This window comes from Typha latifolia, chromosome 11 (genome assembly GCF_019914945.1).
Source record: "Typha latifolia isolate L0001 chromosome 11, TyphaL0001v2, whole genome shotgun sequence".
In the NCBI taxonomy this organism is placed as follows: domain Eukaryota; kingdom Viridiplantae; phylum Streptophyta; class Magnoliopsida; order Poales; family Typhaceae; genus Typha; species Typha latifolia.
The window spans coordinates 8805131-8828817 of NC_133096.1; the positions used below are offsets into that span (position 1 = coordinate 8805131).

The 23687-nt window shown below is 37.3% G+C and overlaps 4 protein-coding genes across 7 annotated transcripts; 2 read left to right on the top strand and 2 right to left on the bottom strand.

Moving 5' to 3' along the window:
• Positions 1 to 930: 930 nt before the first annotated feature.
• On the top strand, positions 931 to 2821 carry LOC140797901 (WRKY transcription factor 6-like). Its single transcript, XM_073151592.1, has 6 exons — positions 931 to 1238; positions 1329 to 1373; positions 1455 to 1607; positions 1710 to 1991; positions 2088 to 2201; positions 2277 to 2821. Exons 1-6 carry the CDS (start codon positions 960 to 962, stop codon positions 2730 to 2732), a joined length of 1329 nt encoding a protein of 442 aa, XP_073007693.1. The 5' UTR covers positions 931 to 959; the 3' UTR covers positions 2733 to 2821.
• Positions 2822 to 5224: 2403 nt separating this feature from the next.
• LOC140798171 (glucose-1-phosphate adenylyltransferase large subunit 1-like) lies at positions 5225 to 10604 on the top strand. The gene is made up of 15 exons (XM_073151935.1): positions 5225 to 5812; positions 6041 to 6163; positions 7013 to 7183; positions 7412 to 7504; positions 7616 to 7699; positions 7786 to 7841; positions 8454 to 8547; positions 8640 to 8752; positions 8817 to 8889; positions 9082 to 9162; positions 9310 to 9396; positions 9468 to 9572; positions 9816 to 9922; positions 10003 to 10063; positions 10137 to 10604. The coding sequence occupies exons 1-15, from the start codon at positions 5717 to 5719 to the stop codon at positions 10236 to 10238; spliced, it is 1446 nt and encodes a 481-aa protein (XP_073008036.1). The 5' UTR covers positions 5225 to 5716; the 3' UTR covers positions 10239 to 10604.
• Positions 10605 to 10726: 122 nt separating this feature from the next.
• LOC140798172 (mannan endo-1,4-beta-mannosidase 1) lies at positions 10727 to 13682 on the bottom strand. The gene is made up of 6 exons (XM_073151936.1): positions 13481 to 13682; positions 13039 to 13387; positions 12754 to 12948; positions 11931 to 12053; positions 11472 to 11671; positions 10727 to 11400 (listed from the first exon to the last, which is right to left on the bottom strand). The coding sequence occupies exons 2-6, from the start codon at positions 13357 to 13359 to the stop codon at positions 10953 to 10955; spliced, it is 1287 nt and encodes a 428-aa protein (XP_073008037.1). The 5' UTR covers positions 13360 to 13387; positions 13481 to 13682; the 3' UTR covers positions 10727 to 10952.
• A 3031-nt stretch (positions 13683 to 16713) lies between these two features.
• LOC140797852 (uncharacterized) lies at positions 16714 to 21949 on the bottom strand. Of its 4 annotated transcripts, none has more exons than XM_073151535.1 (6): positions 21804 to 21949; positions 19816 to 20982; positions 19288 to 19731; positions 18990 to 19015; positions 17172 to 18080; positions 16714 to 17037 (listed from the first exon to the last, which is right to left on the bottom strand). In XM_073151535.1, exons 2-5 carry the CDS (start codon positions 20903 to 20905, stop codon positions 17343 to 17345), a joined length of 2298 nt encoding a protein of 765 aa, XP_073007636.1. In that variant the 5' UTR covers positions 20906 to 20982; positions 21804 to 21949; the 3' UTR covers positions 16714 to 17037; positions 17172 to 17342. The 4 variants fall into 4 exon arrangements, with proteins under 4 accessions (XP_073007636.1, XP_073007635.1, XP_073007634.1 ...); XM_073151534.1 differs by adding an exon at positions 21555 to 21651 and having other exon boundaries at positions 19288 to 20982; positions 21804 to 21938; XM_073151533.1 differs by adding an exon at positions 21545 to 21651 and having other exon boundaries at positions 19288 to 20982; positions 21804 to 21938.
• Positions 21950 to 23687: the final 1738 nt, after the last annotated feature.

Here is a 23687-nt window from a genome sequence, read left to right on the forward strand (position 1 = left end):
CTTTTTTAAAAGACTATTGAAGAGAGGGGTACTCTTGTTAGGCCACAAGCTCTATTGAATAACAAATTTGTCTTCATACACACTATTTTTGATAATTACAAGTGAAGGCAACTGGTATAAAAATATTATTCTCTTCCATTGGATGGAGAGAAAAGAATATAAATATTTTCTCTTGTTTCGATATACCAGATAAAAATAAAAGAGAGAGAGAGAGAGAGAAATTTACTTCCTTTCTCTTTACTTAAGCAGAGATAAAAGAAAAACCATTTAGAGACTACTGTTTTCCTCTTATTTTCTCTCCCTATCTTTTATTTCATCCTAAAATGTCTATCCAAAAAAGGAAAAAGAAAAATTCTCCCCCCATAATCTTCTCTTCTCTTCTCTTCTCTTTTTCTCCCGGGTGTAAAATTTATTATTTATCACCTTTTCCGACTTTAATTATAGCGTGTGAATAGATGAAACCGAGCCTTGTTCTCGTTGGCCGGCTTGACATCTCGGAGTCAAAGCAATACACGAGCATACACGTGGGATTAGTTAAAGTCTCCTGAATGACGTGGCATCTATTGGGAAAGGTCGTGCGTCGTAGCAGCAATACAAAGCAGTTTGGATTCGGGATCCGGTACTCGGTAGCGCGGCGGTCTGGTCACCTGCAAGGAATTGACCGCTTCTCTTTCTACGTGTGACGCGCCGCGCCATTCGGAAAGCAGTGGACTAACGGAAGCGGTCAGATCACCTGCGGGAATGACTTCCCTACTCAACCGGGTGCCTTTTCCGGTCCTCCACCTCCCTAATGTCGCCACGTATCCACTTATTGCTCATCCAACGTCACTCCTTACCGTCGTTTTCAAATAACCTCCTACAGTTTTGTCTTATTGCAAAATGGACCTCTCAGTTTTGAAATACTTCTGTAGTTTCCAAAACTGTAGGCGGAGATCGATGTGCAAAAAAACCCATTCTTAATGTTCTCTCTTACTGCACCGGTGGAAGACTTGTTCAGACTCATCACAAGCAAATATCTTCTTTCTCTTCTCTTCTCTTCTCTTCTCTTCTCTTCTCATCTCTTCTCTTCTCTTCTCCTCTCCTCGGAGACTGAGTCTGGATGCTCGCTTGCCATGGACTTCTCAAATACTCTCCGCGAAGTAGATTTCTTCTCAAGAGAGAAGAAAGAATTGGCGAGAAAGGCGTCCGACGCCGACGTGCCGGAGGTCGATATCAAAAAAGAAGACCTCAAAATTAACGTTAGTGAATTCGTACCGATGTTTAAACTTCTATATATGATTATATTTTGTTTAGATTTATATGTGACAAATTTTGTTGGGCTTGAATAGATCGGTTTGTCGTTGAATAAGGAGGATAACGGATCCAAGACTAATGTAAGTAACTATGTCCAGCAAATTTTTTTTTTCGGTGGATAATTTTGATTCTGATGGTGCTGAATATACCACTTTTATCAGTTGGTAACGATTAAAGCCGAGATGAGACGCATCAACGAAGAGAACCAGAAGCTTAAGACCATGCTAAGCCATGCAACAAACAACTATAACAGCCTTCAGATGCATCTTGCCACACTAATCCAACAAAGGAGCCATGGCAATGGTAGCCATAAGGTAGCTCACATGTACATCACCTAGTAGTAACATAAACAACCCCATAGTTTAATTCTTTCGTACGAATTAGTTAAGTGATCAACTTTGTGAATCTTTCATCAGGTCACTAGTGAAAAGATTGATACAGGAAAAAGAGACCACGAAGAAGCAATTATGCCATCTCCAATTGTTCATGAGATTTCCAATTCGATTGCTGAAGGAGGAAGTGGTGATCAATCCTCATCACCCATAGTCCAATTTGATCAAGAGAAATCCGGTGTCAGAGAAGACGAGAGCCCAAACAAAGCACCAACACTCTCTCCTACTCCAAGTGCAGACCAACACCAGGAATCTACAATGAGAAAGGCTCGTGTGTCAGTCCGAGCTCGATCAGAATCCCCAATGGTATCTATCTATCTATCTATCTATCCATCCTTCTTTTTTAGCAGGGAAAAAAGGGTCCCTGAATTACAAACTAAGTTTATATTTAAGCTATATTAGATTAGTGATGGATGCCAATGGAGGAAGTATGGGCAAAAGATGGCGAAGGGAAATCCCTGTCCTCGTTCCTATTACAGATGCACCATGGCATCAGGATGCCCAGTTCGCAAGCAAGTAATTTATTACATCCACTTCTCTTCTAATAATCTTATGTCGTACGTAACTTAATTAGCCTAGTTGTGCTATTAGGTACAAAGATGTGCAGAGGAGAAGTCAGTGCTAATAACCACCTACGAAGGGAATCACAACCACCCCCTTCCTCCGGCCGCCGTGGCGATGGCTTCGATCACCTCCTCCGCGGCGTCCACGCTCTTGTCGGGATCCACATCGAGCTCAGACGGGTTGATGAACCCTAGCTTCTTCTCGGGAGCTATGTTACACTCCTCGGCCGGCGTGGCCACCATATCGGCGTCCGCGCCTTTCCCGACGGTGATGTTGGACCTCACGCAGACCTCCGCCGACGTGAAGCCTCTGGCGGTTCACCCAGTGCGGCTGGGAAATCAAACTGTGAGCACAACGACGGCAGCAGCCATCACGGCGGACCCTAACTTCACCGCGATGCTGACCGCTGCAATAAATTCTTACATTGGCGGCGGCGGAGGTGGTAGGGCTAATAATTACAATGATAATAAGATGAGAGAATAATAAGAGAGAGTTATAGTGGCCATTCTTTATGTTTTTAATTTTATTTGGTTATAATTAATTTAATATGTTTAAGATTGTTAGATAAGAAAGTTGCATTCCTTTCTTTCTTATTCCTGTTGTGATCCATGTGTACGTCATGGGAAGAGTTAATATCCATGCACGTGATTAATTAACAGCCGACCGGGGGCCCACAACGTGTTTGGTCGTGGGTCGCAATGTTAATGGCTATCTCATGTACGGCAAGCATTAGTCAACGTTTCATCGTCGGTGATTGCTTGGATCTTATCTCATATATATATATATATATCTTAGTATTTTCGGATGGCGCCGAAGTGTTTGAAGGAGAAAATCTATTAATTTTGCCGGAATTCCGTCGTGCTGCCTGTGAATCTTTTACATGCTTTCTTTTCGTCTCGTGATAATTATAACAGATATTGAAATTTTGAAATCGAACTAAAATTTAGTTTTTCTAGTCAATAGTAGTAATATGCGAACGGTAAACAATAAAAAAAACTAAAACGAACACTAGAGAAGTTTTTATGTGAAAAACTCTCTTACAAATTTGTAAGAATAAAAATGTTACCAATTTTTTTTTAAGGATTAAACAAAGTAATACAATTAATCAACAGTTATATTTGTAAACTGCAACTGTCTCCCCCCTTCATCATAACTTTTGAGGTTTGTCTGTGACCTAAAAGACCCAATGATTAGTTTACATCCTACTGTGAAAGAGAGAGTATCAAGTGTAATAAACAAATAAAATAAGGCGAAATGAATAATAAATTTCTCTTACTTGCTTAACGGGCCAGGCTAGGCCTGGCCGGGCCGGGCCGGGCCGGCAGAGTTCGAATAAAAGTCTCAGACCGAAGAGAGTTAGGACTCGATTGCTAGGATTCAGATCCTTGTGTTTTACTTTTATTACCCTAAAACACCTAAAATGTCTTATTAGATGCCGACTCAAATCACCATCTAAGAAATAGCAAAATATATTAGATAGATCAGTTCGTCGATCAAGATAAGCTTCTCAGTCCTCAAAGTCTTCTTAGATCATTAATATATATTGTATACATATGATAGGGACGCTAAAAATATGTTCCACTTCTAAAAGCCCTTGAGATCTAGCACATTGGTCTCTCAATTCGTATCTCATAGTGGATTCACTTCCTTCGCCTTTGTCTAAGTCTAACACGATGCAGCCAAAACCACTAAGAATTTTCTAAACACTAGAGGATAAAAGAAACCATTGTAGATTGACAGCAATTAATGTAGTCCGCAAGGAGTTAAAAGCCAAAGCCCACCTACATGATTGGAAGCATTCGTTTCTCTTCGAGCAACCCACGTGAGATACAGACTCAATTTGATGGATGGCCTCAGGAACACCGTCATTTAATTAGCAAGCACTTAGAAAAAATAATATTATCTTATATTGTCTTAATGCGTTTGGACTGTTCCTTAGATTCTTTTTATTTTTTCTTCCTTTTTCCCATCAAGAAATGCTTCGTAATAAATTCTAATTAAGTTGTTTCTTTTACTTTACAGGTTGGACAACCTTCATTACGTATGTTTACTGCGAACCAGTTTATAAATGTGGACGGTTAATTATAGTTAGTTACCGCAGGTCACTGGAGCAATTTACTTCAAAATTATAAAAATATTAACCTCAATATCTACGACGATATTTAAGTCTATAACCATTGCGGTCGTACGCTAATTGGGCCGCTGTTGTGAGCGATATTTTTAGTTGCAAACCAACAAAACTGTACAGCAAAGGCAAAGGCCATGGGATGGTCTATGACATGCATGCATTCCCCCACCCCCCCCCCCACGAGAGTAGGTGGCAGATGGGGACCAGGTCAAGCAGGGTGGGGGCCAGCTCTGGCCAGGGACTCCGGAATGAGACCTAAACGCGTGCCAGCGGTCCACATTTTGCCACGTGTACGACTGCGGTTGCTCCGAGATGGGGCCCACCCGCCTCCGGAGACACGAGTCAGGACAGCAACAAGGATCTCTGCTGCCTCGCCAACGGGCCCACAGGCGGGCCCTACTTTAAAATGAGAATTGTGGACGAGATCTCCGCCGTACACCTGCCCTCTCGCAGGTGTCGCTACTGTTTTGGTGGCGGTCCCCGAGTCCTTCTTCCCAGCCGTCTGATTGATGTTCATGCGTATCAAATTCCCACGGCCCAAAGCCATCGCTGGATGCCAGTAGTGCTAAGATCCGTCTAATTAAGCTCCAACACGTAAGATGGACACTTTCTTTTACGTTGTACCGGCGCAGGGGAAAGCAGAATCCCGTAACGCCCGTGAGATCATTCAACCAAATTAAATTGCCCGCGACTGTACCCTTTTTACTAAAAGTTAGAATAAATCGAGGAATTACTAAAATGGCCTTTCCCTCGATTCATGGGACCGCCTTCCCGAGAACTATACAGAAGACGGTGGAAATTTTGGGATCTCTGCGTCTAAAAGTGAGGGAGTTAAAAGAAAAGAAAAGAAAAAAATAATAATAAAGTTAATAAACACAGGGGCTAAAAAGCAAAAACAAACCCCATAAGCAAAGTTTTAAAACGGAAGGGGGGGAGGGGGGAGAGGGGGAGAGAGAAGAGAGAGGATACCAAGAAGAAAACGTGACTCCTCACATGCCATAACGCCAACCGCGGCTTGTCAGCGCGCTCGCCACTCACAACTTTTCCTCCTCTCTCACAAACTCCTATAAGCCCCTCCTCCCACCTCCCACCTCCCACCTCCCCTCGAAGCCATTTCTCTCACATTTTCTCCCACCTCAACCCTCCTTTCCCATTCTCGAGTTGATTCTCCCTCTGTTGATTCTTGATCTCTGGTTGAAATATCTCATTGATCTGTGATGGAGCTCAGCGGTGTGCCTTTGAAGGCTAATGCACTTGTGAGCCAGGTGAGACGAGGGGGCCTTGGGAGTGGGGAGAGTGGGATTTGGGGGAAGGATTAGCACTTGGTTGCAGGACTAAGATGGGGAAGAGTTTGAGGGATAAGAGTTGGGTTGGTGGTGGTAAGGCTAGAGTTATATCCAATATACTCACTTCCGATGTCGACCAGGAGACCATGGTAAGTAAGATGGATCACTTGGATTGCCTTTCCTTTTTGTTGCAGCATTGGTTGATTAGTGTGTTTTATTCTTCTATTATTGTGCATAGATTTTGTTTGATCTTTTGTTTTGCCATATGAATTGTATGTTTCTGGTTGTTAGTTAATTTGTGGTCACTCTTCTACTTGATTCTTAATACTGTGGCTGTGGTTATGGAAGGGCTAAATGGCTCTGCTTCACCTTTTCAGGTATTTCGAGCACCGGTGTTTGGTAATCAAAGAGCAGACCCCAAGAATGTTGCTTCTATCATTTTGGGTGGAGGAGCAGGGAAACAGCTTTTCCCTCTTACTAGTACAAGAGCTACACCCGCTGTAAGAAAACCGTGATCTAGCTTCTGATCTTGTTTCATATGCCTGGGATTGTAGATTTCTAATTCTAGTTTTATGTAAGCTTTATTTCTCCTCTATTGGTATATATAACTTTATACTCAATCTCAATTAGGAAAAAGAAATTCTTTCAGGTGCTTCTGGTCATTTTTGGTTGAAGAGCTTAATGTTCTACTAGGTGGATCTTGTTTGCTTAGCTTGCAAAAGCAAAATTAGCGTCTGCTTAGTGTTCTTATAAATTCGGAGTTTAAACATAAGTTGTTTAAAGGACTTCAGTGGACTGCTGTGATCTTCTCTGGTCCCTGAGTTGCACAGACTGGCTTATTCCAAGATTTTCCCTTTATTAGTGGGCATGTTGGATTGCTGGTTGTTGGTTTCAAAAGTACTACCTGCTCCGTTACAAGAAACCTTTTATTGCACCGTTACTAGGAATCTTTTGTTGAGCCGTTACAAGGAATCTTTATTGCCGTTACGAGGAATCTTTTATGACTCTCTGTGAATGTGCTATGCAAGTCACAAGAGTTTCCCTGCTGCAAACATGGCCTTTTGTTATCCCACCTCACTCCTGCCTTTTCTGTTTAATAGTCTATAATGATGCCCATTTGTTTGCTTCTGCTGATGTATTAGAAAGACATACTCTTTTCCTAGTCCTCGTGCACCTACTTCTTCAGTCGTTAAGGTGTTGAATTGTTATTTAGCTCTTAAAAATGTGATATCTTTATTTTAACTAGTAAGATGGCAAATCAACATAGTTGCCTTATAAATGACGAAAGTTGTTCATCTTCTATTGGTTATACTCTTAAATCTTCAATCAGTGAGTTGTGAATTATGTAGGTTCCTATTGGAGGATGCTACAGGCTTATTGATATTCCCTTGAGCAATTGCATAAACAGTGGCATAAACAAGATCTTTATCATGACTCAATTCAACTCAGTTTCTCTGAATCGCCACATTTCTCGTACATATAATGGGAATGGCGTCAATTTTGGAGATGGATTTGTTGAGGTAATACTTCTGAACTTTTGGATAATACTAGGTTGAATTTTTTTTTTTGTGTGGAGTGGAAGGTTTTGCAAAAAATCAAGAATAACAACATTGTCCCTCATTTGTGATTCTGATTTAAAACATATTCTGTATAGCATATATGAAAATGGAACCAATTGTGCAGTTGGTAAGAGAGATGAATTGCTTATCCCTATTGACACTAATATTCATTTTACACAAAATAAACAGGTTTTGGCAGCTACCCAAACACCTGGAGAAGCTGGAATGAACTGGTTCCAGGGTACAGCAGATGCTGTGAGGCAATTCACTTGGGTCTTTGAGGTGCACAACTTCATTTCCTGCTCTACTAACATAAATATCTGCAGAAGCAGATAGTTTTCTTGTTACTCATTCCTTGTTTTTATAACAAATGAGAGATGTTTACATATACAGGATAACAAGAATAAGAACATCGAGCACATTTTGATTTTATCTGGTGACCATCTATATCATATGGACTACATGGACTTTATTCAGGCATGTCATAATTAAATTCAGATTTGCCCATAAATATTTGAATGAAATAAATTGCAACATACTGAAGTGATTCAATGAATGAACAGAAGCACATTGATGAAAATGCTGATATTACGGTCTCATGCGTGCCTGTGGGCGATAGGTATGGTTTCTTTAGCTTATTACTTATACATTCAACCAGTTGATCTCTGATGGTGTCATTTTTTAGCATATTTATTTCTGACGGATCTCCTGACACCATGATCATCTCCATGGTTCACGGATGAATGCTTATTATTCATAATATTGAATATTCTAATTACTGTATAAAGAATAACCCTGTAAATATAGGCTAATGATTATAGATTCTACGTTGCAGAACTGATAGTCATTGAATATACATGTGTCGCCCCAAAGGTCACAATATCAATTATCATGAGAGTTGTCTAATTAGGGGATTCAATTGTCTTTTAAGATTTACTAAGTTTGAGTTTCCTAATTTGTTCATTTGTGGCACTTGCTTTCTTACTTATGTAACTATCTAGTTGAGTCTTGACAACTAGGAACTTTTGACTTTTCTCTGCTGCTTTTGTGCTAAACCTGAAAACTCGCCATGTTTTAACCAAAAAATGTTGTTGAATCCCTTTCTACCTACTTTAGGATTTTATCTGTCTCTTGGCATTATTAAAAGCACTCAGTTTTCTGGTTTATCGTGAACAATAAATTTTGTTTGTTTAATAATCTTCCACTAAGTTAGCTCTTTATTGTTTGAAAGCCGTGCATCTGATTATGGATTAATGAAGATTGACAAGTCTGGCCGTATTTTCCATTTCTCTGAGAAGCCCAAGGGTGCTGACTTGGAGGCTATGGTTAGAAATATCTCTCTATCTACTTTTCATTGGAGACTAATTACCATTATACCACATAAATACCCTAAAGAGAACTGTTCTGTTTACTGCAGAAAGTGGATACTACTTTTCTCAGATTATCTCGTCAAGATGCTCTCAAATATCCCTACATTGCATCAATGGGAGTTTATGTCTTCAAAAGAGATGTTCTCTTAAAGCTTCTAAGGTAAAGACAAATATTCATGAGTGAAGTTTCTATCTGGATCTGTATTTTTAATAGTTTCTTTTAGGTGGAAATATCCAAAATCAAATGACTTTGGATCGGAGATCCTTCCTTCTGCAGTAAAGGAGCATAATGTCCAGGTAAGCAAGCATTTTTGTGATATATCATATATTAGTTTATCTATCCACTGCTCAATTCTTAGCATAGAAGATGGTCATTATTTTCATCCTATAATGTGTGATATTAAAAGAAATATCCAAGTGAGAAATGGATTTATCTTCTACCAAATGCAGTGATAGATGATTATTTATTGGATCTTTATATTCTTGCAGGCATATTTGTTCAATGATTACTGGGAGGATATCGGAACAATCAGATCATTTTTTGATGCTAACTTGTCACTCACAGATCAGGTTACACTTATTAAGATGACAATATGCCTGCCTAATATATCTCTTTTTGCATTTAGAACGTCACGAGCCATGTAAATTTCAGTTGTTAAAAAAGTGCATGTGAGACATTTTTGTTACTTATATCTTCGAATCTTTGTACTTTTACAGCATCCAAAATTCCAGTTCTACGACCCAAAAAGGCCGTTCTTCACATCACCTCGATTTCTACCACCAACCAAAATAGAGCAGTGTCGAGTATGTTTTCTACACGACATTTTCTTCCTCTTTCTAGTATGATCATCTCATAATTAGATTTATATGTGCAGATTTTGGATGCAATTATTTCTCATGGATGCTTCCTGCGTGAATGTGGTGTTAGACATTCTATAGTCGGAGTACGATCGCGTTTAGATTATGGTGCTGAGCTCGAGGTGCATATCTAAATTTAAACTCCACTGTGAGGTTATCATCCTTCGTCAATTAAAATGATGCTGAATCAGCTGAAATCTGTGGGACAGCATGGCTTGTTTCCTTTGGGAATTTCACGGACATACTTTTGCAGCAGAAACACAACTAATGAAATGATAGCAACAATAATAGTGATTAATAATAAGAATAGTAATGGTTTTAATAATAATAAGACTGTAATGTTCTCTGGTTTCTAAACATTGCAGGATACCATGATGATGGGTGCAGATTATTACGAAACTGAAGCAGAAATTGCTTTCCTTCTAGCGGAGGGCAAGGTGCCCATTGGTGTTGGACAGAATACAAAGATAAGGTGAGATGCAATCCAATTTTCCTTAATTATTTACATCATAGTATTGGAAGATTTCTGAAGAATTTTCTTGATGTTCCTAGGAACTGCATCATTGACATGAATGCTAGGATAGGCAAGAATGTGGTCATCACAAACAAAGATGTAAGCTACTTGCTGTTGATCTATACCTATCCAATGGTATGTTTATCTATACTCATGCTCATTCTTGTAATAGGGTGTTCAAGAAGCTGATCGTCCAAGTGAAGGATTTTACATACGTTCGGGGATAACGATATTACTGAAGAACACAACCATTAAAGATGGAACCGTCATATAGGACATTATGCCTCTTGATTGCTATTATTCAACTGGAAATGAACTTGGAAAGCCAGACATGGTTTTCACAACTTTGAGGCAAGAATGAGCTCTAAAAGGAAGGCGGCCAGAGTGCTATCCTCGTGCTGTAAAGATGGAGTACTGAAGCTTAGTCATATTTCGTTGATATATCCAAGTCATAAGCTGCACTAGGCAGCAATATCCATGTATGTAAACTAGGACTTCCCTTTGCATTGCAAGTTGTGAGCTTTGTAGGTATCAAATAAGTTATTCCGTCCTGTAAATATGTTTAGCTTGGAACTATTGTGGAAATTGTCGTATAGACTATATCTGTTTAATATATGAACGCCATAATGGTCTTATCTCTGCCCCTTCTACATAATGAAGCAGATCTCTATTTTCTTGAGCTATTAATTCTGGTACACCCAAATAGGAACAAAATTCCAGAAAGGTAACATTCGCGATGGTCATGGATGCTTATAAATTCCGTTTCTTTTTATTTCTAAAAGAGCGTGCTTCATTTCATCAAGAAATATTTCTTTACAAGCACATTGGACATGGATATATCCTTTTGACAACAAAGTGTGATATAAGTTCTCTCCTGGATGAAGGAAAATCATCTCAAAGAGACACCAAACTTTAAAATTTATTTGAAACTAGTAAACACTTATAGATGTATTTTGAATTGGCCTGTTTTGTAAACTACCATATAGGTTTAGTTCTTTAATTCGTCACCCTTGTTTGATTTCTTCATCCTCATGGCTTGTGCCTTTTTCAACTTCTCGACGTCCCGAGTTCTTGCGTACAACTTGCTAAGGTAATGCAGCCTCTTACACTGAAAGGTGATCACAGCAGTCGTCGAAGGCGTCTCGCCTAAGATGATTTCATATCCATCCCTATAGGAGTCCATTCCTTGCACGAGGAGCTGCCAGAAAAGACCGCCAGCGCTTGCACCGCCATTTCTAGCGGACTGGTATATCTTAGAGTACACAGCATTGAACAATGCATCCCTCTTGCCGTTACTGAAGCCAGGATCTTTCCAGGATTTTCCGAACTCGGTTATGAGCAGAGGCTTTCTGAGGATTCTTTGTGAATCTCGGAAGTGTGCATTGAGCCAGTTTGCCAAGAAGGCAAGCTGGGTCTGATCATCGGAGTTGGACAACCTGCTCCATGGAATACAACTCAGAGATATGAATTGGTCATACTAAATGAACATAAGGGACGATGATCTTACCATTGGTCAGGGTAAGAATGTATAGTAGCAAAATCGATGCCGGGAATCTGGTTGTTTGCTATGAAGTCAGTTCCTATTTGGATTCCTGGATTGACTTTGTTCTGAGGCGAGTATAGCCCATAAAATCCCTCTAAACCTGCCTCCAGTAAGTGATTGCTGTCTATAGATTTCACATATGATGCCATCTCTGTGATCCATGCCTAGAAAAGGGAAAGGAATAGAAGAAGAACGTTTTAAAGGTCGGCACCATGCATCACATAGATTAGGAAAAGAAAATCTAGCAAGAACTTCCTCTGGTTTTGGCCATCCAAGTGTCTATCTGACTTTGATTCTCTTAAGAGTAATGTCAAATGATAAAAAGATACTATGTTATGGAGTGTTATAGACTATAAATGAAGGTCTAGAAGATAAAGTTAAGAAGTTAATGGAAATTAACGAAAAGAATTGTAGTTTTCTAACCTGGATGCTCCTTCCTGACAAATCCGATTGGCATCTGGGCTCATTCATAAGCTCCCATGCAAGGACTGCCGGGTCATCCTTATAGGCAACTCCAGTAATGGTGTTGATTCTTGTAAGCACAGTCTTCACAAAAAGAATGAAGCATTTTGAGCTCACAAAGTGATAATTACATTTTGGCAAAATGTAAAAAACTTAGATTAAAGAAAAGGAATCCGAAAATCATAAAGAAGACAGAGGCTGATTATTAGCAACGGAACTAACTTATATAGCTTTAGCCCTTGAAAAGCAATCAATAAAACATATAATTAAGATGGGAGGATCCTAATTTATTACCTACAACCACATGTATACAAACGTGGGAACTAATAAGTTATAAGATCATGGCATTTGTGGATTAGTGTGGAAAAAAATAGTTCAAATAGTTCCATTGCAGAAGTCCAACCTCTCCATCAACAAAGTCCACATCCAGACAAAACATATCCAACTACTTGTACTATAACAATATAAAGGGAATCATTAGACAGTTCCCCCTGTTGATCTATTATCTACATCGTTGTACACAACCCCCATTATGGAGTCATTTCTTTAATACCGCAATTTACGGCAAGGCTACAAATCTTTCAAAAAATAACTGTTAATTAATCAGTTGGTCATTAAAAAAAAAACCAATGAAGTAGATCTTCCATCTACATGTCAAAAATCAAAATAGATTCAGCTGTGAACAAATTTATATAAGAATAAGGCACATCAGAGGATCGACATACATCTAAAACAGAAATTGCAGTTAAAGTTTGGGATTTAGGTCACTTATTCTTCTTTATACCTTGACATGGTTCTTGTAGTAGCCTTTAACAACAGGGTTTGTGAAGAACTCATCATCAGATCCAATGGACTGCCCTTGATCCCTAGCCCATTGCACATACTGCTTCTTCCCTCCAAAGCTATCATATTCGTTCACCAAGCTCAATATGAGCCTGATTCTATACTTCCTGGCCTCAGATACAACAAAATCCAACCCCTAAAACAACGAAGAACAGACAAATAAATCTTAAAAGTACCCACAAAAAGAAATTAAAAAAAAAAAAATCAAGAAATGGGTGTCTGATACCTTGAACATCTGTTCATTGTAGGAGCCTGGGGAGTACTGCAATGGTGTGCTGCCCCCATCACTGAAAGCCCAAGTCCTGGCCACAGAGAGGCTGTGAAGTGAGGCCTGCCTCAGGGCAAAAGAGACCTTGCCTCTCTGAGATGGGTCTGAGGCCAGGGTCATAAGCCAGTACGCATTGAATCCATCGGCATAAAATGGCTTGCCATTTAGCACAAAGTGTAGCCCTCTCGTCTTGATAAACCCACCTCTTGCATCCACTCCATTGAGGCTGAGGCTAAGGAACAGGAGAAAAAGAGATGCTAGAAGCCTCATCCTCCGCATCCCTCTCTCCTCTCCTCCTCTTCTCACTCTAAGAAAGATGGAGATGTGGGAAGGAATGCAAAGATCAGGAGAAATTTGGAGGTATAAATAGCTGCATATAAGAACCTGAGATGAGCCTTGCCTTTTAAGAGTGTTCGTCGGCTTTAACTACACTTACACCTGATGTACTGCATGTGACCCAGCAGTAAACCTCCATGAAAATAATTAAACAGTGGCTTTATGATTACAGTGCATCATAAATAACACCATTTCTACCGGCGTTGTCGCAGTTTGGTGGTGCTCTTCTGTGGCAAAGCAACAGTCACTTGGAGCAGGTTTCAAATGGTTACCAGGCTTATGTTGTACGTAATATATATATTTTTTAATTTTTAATTTTAAAATCAGTATAATCGAGATATCATAAAAAAAAATTATTTCCCTTAAAAAAAATACAGCGTTACGTATATTTAAAGAATAACGAAAAGATGAAAGTTATTCGCTCTCCTATTCTTTGAAGTTATTATACATTTCTACTCTTTTTGAGAAGCATAATAATATTTTAGATGAAAAGAATTTTAGGATATTTTGCCTCGTAATTTGGATTAAGATCACTTTAATCTCTTGAACTTTATTTTGTATCACTACATTTCCCTACACATCAAGGTGAATGATAAAAGGGTTTAAATAACTTTAAGTTAAGAAGAAAAGAAAAAAAGCATGTATAGTATTTACCCAAAGAGACGTAGTTATACAAAATAAAGTTAAAGTAATTCTCTAACATTTAACCCAAAATTTAACCAGGTTTGGTTGATTGAGTGACCCAAAGTGACTAGAACATGAGAGAGGGATTGCAACTTTTTGAGAGATGAAATGTTATGATTGATAGAGCCAAAGAAATTAAGTAATTAAGCTGGTCACGGGATCTTCCCACTTCTCCAGCGTCAAAGAAGTCAGGACGATCCAAATAAAGCAAAAGTAGCAATTTATTTGTTCCTCGTTGCTTGCTTCTATGCGATCTGTGTCTTGATTCTGACACAAATCGAGCTATCTACCCAACTTTATTGCATTAATAAAGGTGATGGAGTTTACCTCCCAATAGTGCAAAAAGAAAATTTAACCCACTCCCTACTTATTTGCAAAGGTGGACTTGTAAGCCATAGCTTTGATAACTTTTATCAGCAGTGCCCTTTGGTGTAGCGAAGTTTGGAATGTTTGTATGCATAAACTACTTTCTAAATCTACGTTTTATAAAAAAAAATAATTAAAACCTTAGTGAAAAATATAAAACCTAACAAATATATCTTGAGTGCATTACAACCCAATACTTTCTATCATTATTGAAAGGAAATAAATAGAAGGGATATATAATCTACATGTAGTGCATGTGAGGGCACATGGACATGGCGGATAGAGATGGAATGACTAACAACAAAGGCTAATAACTAATCCACGTTAGTATGTTCGAGGCCGTACAACCCCTCGAACATTGTATCCAGACACGCTATGCTAAGTCCTACATGCTTAAAAAAAACGCACGATAATAATTCACAAATATAATGTCTAAAAAGCAATTATGAAATTAACAACTTGTTCTAATCAACTATATAACTTGACGATTTGGTTCTACCCGGGCACGTGGCACTTCTACCTGCACCTAAATTTGGTGCTCCCTTTTTCTTTTTTTTGTCCCTAATCCTTAGCATTGAGCAGAATAGCTAATTAATCTTTAAAATCCTTTAATTCTAAATAATATTACGGAGAAATTATTTAATTATTTAGTGGCTCGGCTTGACAATACGATTAGTTTTAAAAAAATAATTTAGTCGTGCAATAACTTCAGAGTAGTTGTTCGGTGATGCATATACTCGGTGCTTATAAACTTTAAAAAATATAAAAAAACCCTTAAATGTTTTCCACGCGCATGCGATAATAATTCACAAATATAATGTCTAAAAAGCAATTATGAAATTAACAACTTGTTCTAATCAACTATATAACTTGACGATTTGGTTCTACCCGGGCAGAATAGCTAATTAATCTCTAAAATTCTTCAATCCTAAATAATATTACGGAGAAATTATTTAATTATTTAGTGGCTTAATTTGACAATATGTTAGTTTTAAAAAATAATTTAGTCGTGCAATAACTTCAGAGTAGTTGTGCAATAATTTAGTCGTGCAATAATTTAGTCGTGCAATACTCGGTGCTTATAAACTTTAAAAATAAAAAACCTTAAATGTCTTCCACGCGCATGCGATCGGTGGGCCACGGTCTGTCGAACAGTACATTACCGAGCATAGGTGATCTGCCGACTTCTTGGCACGCTGAGCAAAGCAACCGAACCTCGAGTTGGCCCACACTTACTTTTCGGGCCCCACATGCTGGTTCCAATTTCTGTCCAGTCCTGGCGGTTGGCATGTGGGTCCCCCCCCCCCCCCGACCGAGGCCACCGTAGTCCCAAGATGCGGTCGGATCGTTAGGTGCAAAGGTGAAAGTAGAAAAAGAAGAGACTCCTACCTAATTGCCACAAAAACTTTTAAAATATTGTAATAGTCACTGTATCCTTATATTCATAATAATTATTAAAATTATTAGCCTCTTTTAAGATAACATTCTATTAGTTAAAGTTAATTAATCATAATTAAAATATAATTTAGATCTAAATTACTATTTTATCCTTACATAAATTATTAAAAATAATTTAAAAAGCTATCCATTATTATACCGAATATAATAGTACAACTAAATATATGTCATTGTATATGAGATAAAAAATTATTGATAAATATTTTATACTTTATATATGTGTTATAAAGTTAAATAATAGTTTATTAGAAATATTTTATTAAACATTAATTATAATGACTTAAAAAAATGCAGCGACAATTATATAATAATTAACCCCGGAGATTTATTGTGGATTGGATATTTGGATGGCAGTATGCAACGAAGCTTTGTGGCACCAAACGCGGAGTTTGACAAATTAGAAGAGCAAATCACGGCGGACGTCTAAACTAAAGTTGGCATGGCACCAATTACTTTAAGTCGGCAAATCCATTGGGCAGTCACTTAATACAAATTAATTGCTTGAGCTATGCGAGATTAACGAGTAAAGCATAACTCTAGCGTAGAGATGTGAGAATTGTAGATCTAAGCTCCCGTTCAATAATTATTATGTTGGTCTTGTCAAGTTAAGAAGGGTTAGAGAGTGAAACGTTGAAGGATTTATTTGGATCATAGTCATGAGGGTGAAAATTTTATATTTGGGCCATCATCATTGCTAATGTAGCGGATTAAATTTGTAATGATTTATTGCTTGCGTCCCATTTGAAGATTGCATCCTATTCCTATCTTAAAGATGATCGTACTACAATATGATAAAAATATCTTAAATTAAAATTTTGAATAAAATAAATCTAAATCGAATCTTATCTTTCCACTTTTCTTATATGTTTAAGGAACGTTAGTACGGAAGAATTTGAACAGATAAATTTGCAAAAGAGCACTTTCTTAAAGGGCCACAAGGGAGAGCAGCAAGCAATGATCACGGGACGGAAGCCCAATCAACGCCATTGCGGGAGACCTTGATGATGCATATTTGAAGCGTGAACTGGCGAGGATAAAACCGAAGAATAATGTTCACTTCATATTTGAAATCTTTGGCATGGTTACTGAAGTTGAGCATAAAACCAAAGAATCCTGTAACAAGGTCAAAGGACAGAAAAGAGGTTATTTGACTTCAAAAGTACGTATCCGTTTGTAGAATGATAATGTCGGATAAATGAGAGTAAGAATGAAATGATAAAACCAAGGATAGTGGCCGAATAACGTACCTATGTATTATTAAAACGTTTTGTTGCATTGTATAAAATAATGCCCTACACGATCAGACAAAAACGTAACTGCTCCAAAGCAGAGTCAGTTTCTGGTTTCATCTCTTGCTGATGGACAATAATATGAAAATTAGTTGTCTTCAATATTATGAAACAGAGCCCTTGTATCCTTCAGACGGCCTCGGTATTCCAGACCACAGAAGTACCTCTTCTTTGGAATTCACATGGCCGGAACTTATTCATAGCTTTCCCCATCATCGCCATAGCTGCAATGCTTGGAAAATGCCTTCCTTCAAGATTTTCAGGAACCATATTTGATTTTTCTGGATCAGAAAGCAATGTAGTTGGTACATTTGCCTGATCTCGAGCTTCTCTAGGATTATCACAACGGCACCACCTCCCAATCCAAGACTGCATACTCTTTACTGATACCCCAGAAGAACCCGCACAATCATTTGGCAACTCGGTCTTCTTATCGGGTCCTTTCTGCTCTTTAATATATTTCATCAATTCGGAGTTGGACCTGTTGTAATTAATTACGCTACCTAATAATTCTCCAGTTGATGGACCACATCCAACTTTCAGTCTCTTGGCACCAATGGCAAGAGAATCTGAAAGGTTATGTCCAAGACGTTTAAGCCATCTACTGCTTTGCTCTAGGCATTCTGGGGCTTCCGTTGGTACACTTGAGCTTGAATTTTCTTGATTCTTAAAAATATGATCTCCAGCCAGACTCAGTGTTCTGGAAATACTAGGTTCTCTCTTACTTGCAGAGACTGCTTTATCTGAAGATTTGGCATGCTGTAAGTTTATATGAAGTAACTCAGTTTCATCATCTCTGCTTATCATTTGTGTAATTGGTGATGTTGCAGCAGACTCGCAGTAGATCATGTTTGGGAACATGACACCCTGCATAATTCATAGTTAAGACAATTTGCTGCGTGAAAGTTTGCCTTCTCATATATAAAAGCACATCTTATTTCATACATATCCTATATTATCTATTCCAGAAATAATTAAAAACAGGTTTGCTGGTCTACTCAGTTGGCAAAATATATGGACCATCTCCAAGAGAAAAAGTTCCAAAGATGAAAATTTTGCAATTAAATGGACAAGATATTGTATCAATTATCCAAACTGAAACTTAAATGTTGTTCATATTTTGAAGGGCAGTAAATATTATGAAACAAAATATCTTTTGTAGCTTTTCCACAGATTAACATAATCATTCTAGCCTTTTCCCAGTAATATAGGTCTCATAGAGCACAACTCAAAGATGAGATGGCACCAACAGGACAGAGATTTTTATAAGTGACTGTTAACCTACATAAACCTATAGAAATTGGTGTCAAGTTCATAATACGAAAAAAAAGAAGAAGAAAATAGACAGCCTTACCATAAAATCTAGGTCAATTGGCAAGTAAAGCGATCTAATTCTTAATTGCAATTTAGACAGGCAGATATGGAGCGACCTATCTCAAGACTTCCCTCATTTCCTGGATAAGGAAATAGTCTAGACGAGCAAGAAACATGAGAAAGTTTGACCGAGAGAATTGTCTTCATCTATAGGAAAGACTAAGTTAAGAGTACACGAAGCTTAATTCCCTTGTACCATATATAGTATTATTATACGCAATGAAAAGGTCTACTTGCCAAAATAATCCTTGTATAAAGTTCAATTGTTTTACTCATAGGAACAGTTACAGTTGATATTCAAGCATGAAGGACAAAAAGTTGCAGACATGGTCAAATCAGCATACAGTCTGCAACTGTAGCTTATTAAGCTGAGGCATCAGAGAAAATATGGAATGTTTATACCTTTTTCGCTCCAGAGGAAGCTACACCTGTAAAGCATGATCAAAGAAAGAAAAATTAGGGAAGAGAAATTCTTGCTATAAATAAATAATTGTGTTAAGAAAATATATCTACACTGACATAACACTCGTTCGATTGTAGCTGTGTCAGTGCACACCATTTATTCCATTACTGCTCTGTCTATACATGCTTTTCAAGTGTTCAAGCGAGCATAACCAGGAATCCATCTCGCCATTTTGTTATACAGAGTTTATTATTAACTACGCTTAGAAAAGACTAAACAGCTGTGATTAAATCATACCTACAGAGGAGCTCGGTGCCTGGAGAATATCAATATATAATGTATCAGTTTTACCCGATAACTCATTTTGTGATTCCTCTATATTACTATCGATGCCAATTCCACTATCCTCATAAACTTGACCACTCTTTGATTTCTGAGGCGACCGTGAATCTTGAAATTTCCTGTCATGTTGTACTGCAGGTAAAGTAAGCATTTCAAACAAGGCAGGCCTTTTGACTCTAGTATTATTCTTTGAATCTATTAACTGCTTTTTATGAGTCACTGCCTTGGCCACACTTTTTTCTGCCAAACGATATTCAGTTGCATGAGAGAATCTATGTGATACTCCTCTAACATTTTCCACAGAATTCACCCTCTGAGTCTGTACGTCATGAATATGGCAATAAGGCATTTTATGCAGTGGTTGATGGAACTGTTTGGCATCATTAAATCTGCTTGTGCCTGGAGAAATTTCAAGATCATGTTCCTTGCCAGAATCATTTGGTAGCTCTCTACCATGAGAAGAAAGAGGGAGTGGAAGTTCACCTGAACTAGGGAGTCTGGGTACCTTGGTAGATCCACCATTTGTTCTTGACCACGGAATGCTATAACTCTTTCCAATAACTTTGCTGTCACTTTTCACTTCCGAAAACATAAACTTGCCATTGCCACATCTATTATATTGTTTCAAGCCAGTGAAATTAGTTCTTAGAGAGTGTTCTTCTACTAGGCACTGAGAGTTTGATGAAATATTTTCGTCCTCACTATAAGAACAAGACCTTGTATTTTGTCCATGGCCTTTAAGTCTGTGAACTTTTATCTGAGAATCGAATCCTTCAAGATCATCTTGGCAAGGTAGAAGTCCTTCACTAGATCTACAAGGCTCCATCCTTTTATCAACATAGTGTCTCATCCTTTGGGCTCGAAATTGATGCTCTTTTGATGAAAGTGCCATTACATGTGAAGAAGACATGGTTTCATTCAGTGATTTTGGTGGCTCAGAAAATCTTCCAGAAGGATTTCCAAATTCAGACCTCCTTTTTGGATTTAATATACCTTCTATTTTCCGATTGATGTCAAACATAGGAAAGTGATCCCACTCTGCGTCCGAGTTGTCTGAAGTCAAAAGGCGATCAGCATTTATATCTTCCCAATCTACAGCAGAGTCTGAAAGCTTATGAACAGATAATGTATTTGATACTTTAGGACTAGACATGTTGACATCTTTGTGCATGAGAAAGTTGTTAAGAAACATACATTTATCCTTTTCGACTTCCTCTGTTTCAGCTAGTTGGTGAACATCATATTTTATATCCAAGAAAGTAGAATCACACCCCCTGACATTGTTTGAGGAAGGCCTCCCATAATTGGCATATTTTTCTGATCTTCTGGCAACTCTAGTTTCCAAACTTTTAATTGGCAAAAGTACTTGTTCTTTTGCATATTCATTTTGGTCGCTTTCATCTGAAACACAACAGTTTCTACAACTCGGAGAAATTGAATTGCTGCTTCCTCCTGTCCAACGTGTCACCCACAGTGACCGGTATTGATCACATCGTTGTCCATCAATATTTTTGTCCATTACAAAGTGTAAATCTTCCCTACTGCCATATTTATGTGCAGCATACTCTGACATGATCAGATTTAAAAAATACACATCGCAAATGATTCTTTTCTGCACTCACCGGTGGTTTATCTTTGGCTGCACAGCTTCTGCGGTGGTGAAAAAGATGAATTCTAGTGTTAATGTGATGACTGTAAAGTGTGCTTAAATATTTTACAATCAATTTATGACAGAAAGCAAGAAATCAGCTATTTAAGTTCAACAAAAAGTGGCTTTTGCCGTGATAAGGCATCTGATCTAACCTGAACTTGCTGCAATTCACTTTGTGGAATAAAGAGAAAATAAATCTACAAAAAGGAAAGATTTATTCAACTGCTCCTAGTAAATTCCTTCCTTTCTGGATTTCCAAGAAAGCTCATAATAATAATAATAATAATAATAATAATAATAATAATAATTCAAATTTCTGTAAGTCTGCAACATGTGAGCAGATTCAAAGTATGATACCACATAATAATGTCCACTAAAGATGTTAAGAGTTACTGAAAAAGACACAAGTATGGAAAAGTAATAATGTCAATGACTATTTTATGAATAGGTATATTGCCAATTCCATGGCTCTTTTACTACCCATACTCGAAGGGCTCCTTGTTTCTATTCTCCAACATAATCCAATCATAAACAAGATAAGAGAAAGGAACTAATCAGTACCGAAACTAACCGAGACCGAGATCCACCACAGCCGAAGGCACAAGAATGGGCAACCATTGCAAGAAATCCAAAGAGAGGCCTTTTTTATAGTAAATAAACTTAACAACCTAAACAGGCAAATATATCCAATTTATTCCTTCGACCAAACCAAATCAGAAGGAAAAAAGAAGAAGAAGAAGAAGAAGAAGAAGAAGAAGAAGAAGAAGCAAATATTGGTAAAACAACAACAATAAAGAAATCAAAGTAATCCACAACTCACTTGTTCCAAACTCCATCAGATTCCGCTCCAAAGCGAAGAAATCGAACGGGGAACAACTAAGCGGCTTAGAATTCTCTCTCTCTCCTTTTCTTTATCTCTCCTCTTTATGGGAGACGACGAGGCCATTCCGAAGCCAGAGGATTTGGGGTATTAATATTCGCGAGTTGGAAATTTTTATCTTATCGGTGATAAATATCGGAGAAAAAGCGAAGCTAACGTTGGCCTACTCTCCGCCACGTAATCGGGTCGAGACAAGGCACGAGAATATTATAATGCTTTTCGCGAGTATCTCGGGAGGGGAGATAAGAGGAGGTGGCAATAAAGTGAATTTAGTAAAGGAGGGATGGCGAAATATCTTATAACGGTGACTCGTCATCGTTCCGTTAACCTGACCTTTTCTTTTCTTTTTTTAATTTTTCTTCTTCTCTTTTTGATTTATTGCATGATACTGATACAACGAGGAGAAACGTGGACAAGACCGCAGTTTTACATGTGGATCATATCTTAGCTAAAGTCGACTATCTTAAACTATAAATAAATTTTCACATAATTAATTCCAATTATTGTTTGACTTCAATAGTCACAGTTATCATTAAAAATTATTGGTATTCCGCGCAATACATTTAATAAAATATTTTTAAATTAAAGAATATTTTATAAATTACACATTATATTTTATCTATTTTGTGATCCACATCTCGTCTTTGACGATTTTATAATTTGATCCTTCATTTTTCTCTAAATTTTTTTTAACACCCTAATCTTTTTTTTGACTAATTGATATGGATCAAATTACTAAAATATCATCACTACGTGAACAATATTATCCCACTTCCAAAATTTTATATAGTATTTGAGAGCATATTATTATTTTAAAAGAAAAGGGACGAAGATTTTTTAACAAGATAATTACTAAAAGACCTCTAAAAGAAAAGAACATTAGCCTTGTCTTGTTTAGTTATTCTAATGAATCTTGTTGGATAAGGCTAATAATAGTGTAGTTGTTTCAATTTATTATGATAGCATAAGAGAATTTATATTAATATAAGCTATTTTACCGTTTAACTATATATTAATATAGTGCGTACTAATTACACATGATGCTTTAAAATAATAACGTATTAAATAACTAAAATACTCTTTAAAATAAACAAATGAGAGATTAGAGATAAGACAAAAAAAAATGAGAGTGATTGTAATTATAGTTCATTGAAGTGATGTATTTTTAAAATAAAACTAATTATTATTAAATATAAAATATTAGATTAAAATCTTTCTAAAAAGCATAAGGTCATTTTGATTCTTGATCTCAATCTACCCTCCTTATTCATATTTCAACAACCAAAATCCTCTTTGTTTATAATTATTATTACATCCTCTATTCTAATATTACAACCACACAAAAAAAAAAACACGAATAAAGATATCTATCCTCTAAAACTAGAATAAATTTTTTTGATAACATTAAATTCTGCAACCAATTAAGGCCTAAAATGATGTCTATCCTCTAACTAATTGGACTAATCTATCAATAGTTCAAAAGTACACTACGATGACGTCTAGGGGTGTAAACTAGTCGAGCTATGATCGAGCCTCGATTGAAATTAATTTCGAGTCGCTCTGTGATCAAGCTTTAATTAAAATAATTTTAATTTGTGTCAATTTAGAACTTGAGCCTAGTTGGAGCTTAAATAAGCTGTTCAATTAGTAATTTTAAGTATTATCAATTTAAGTTATTTTTGAGTCTGAGTAAGCTTAAATTAATTTAAGCTTAAATCAAGCTTGAATTAATTTAGACTTGAATCAAGCTTAAAATAAAAACTAATAATATAAATATCACTAAAATATAGATTATAAGTAATAAAGATATTTGTGTAATAAAAA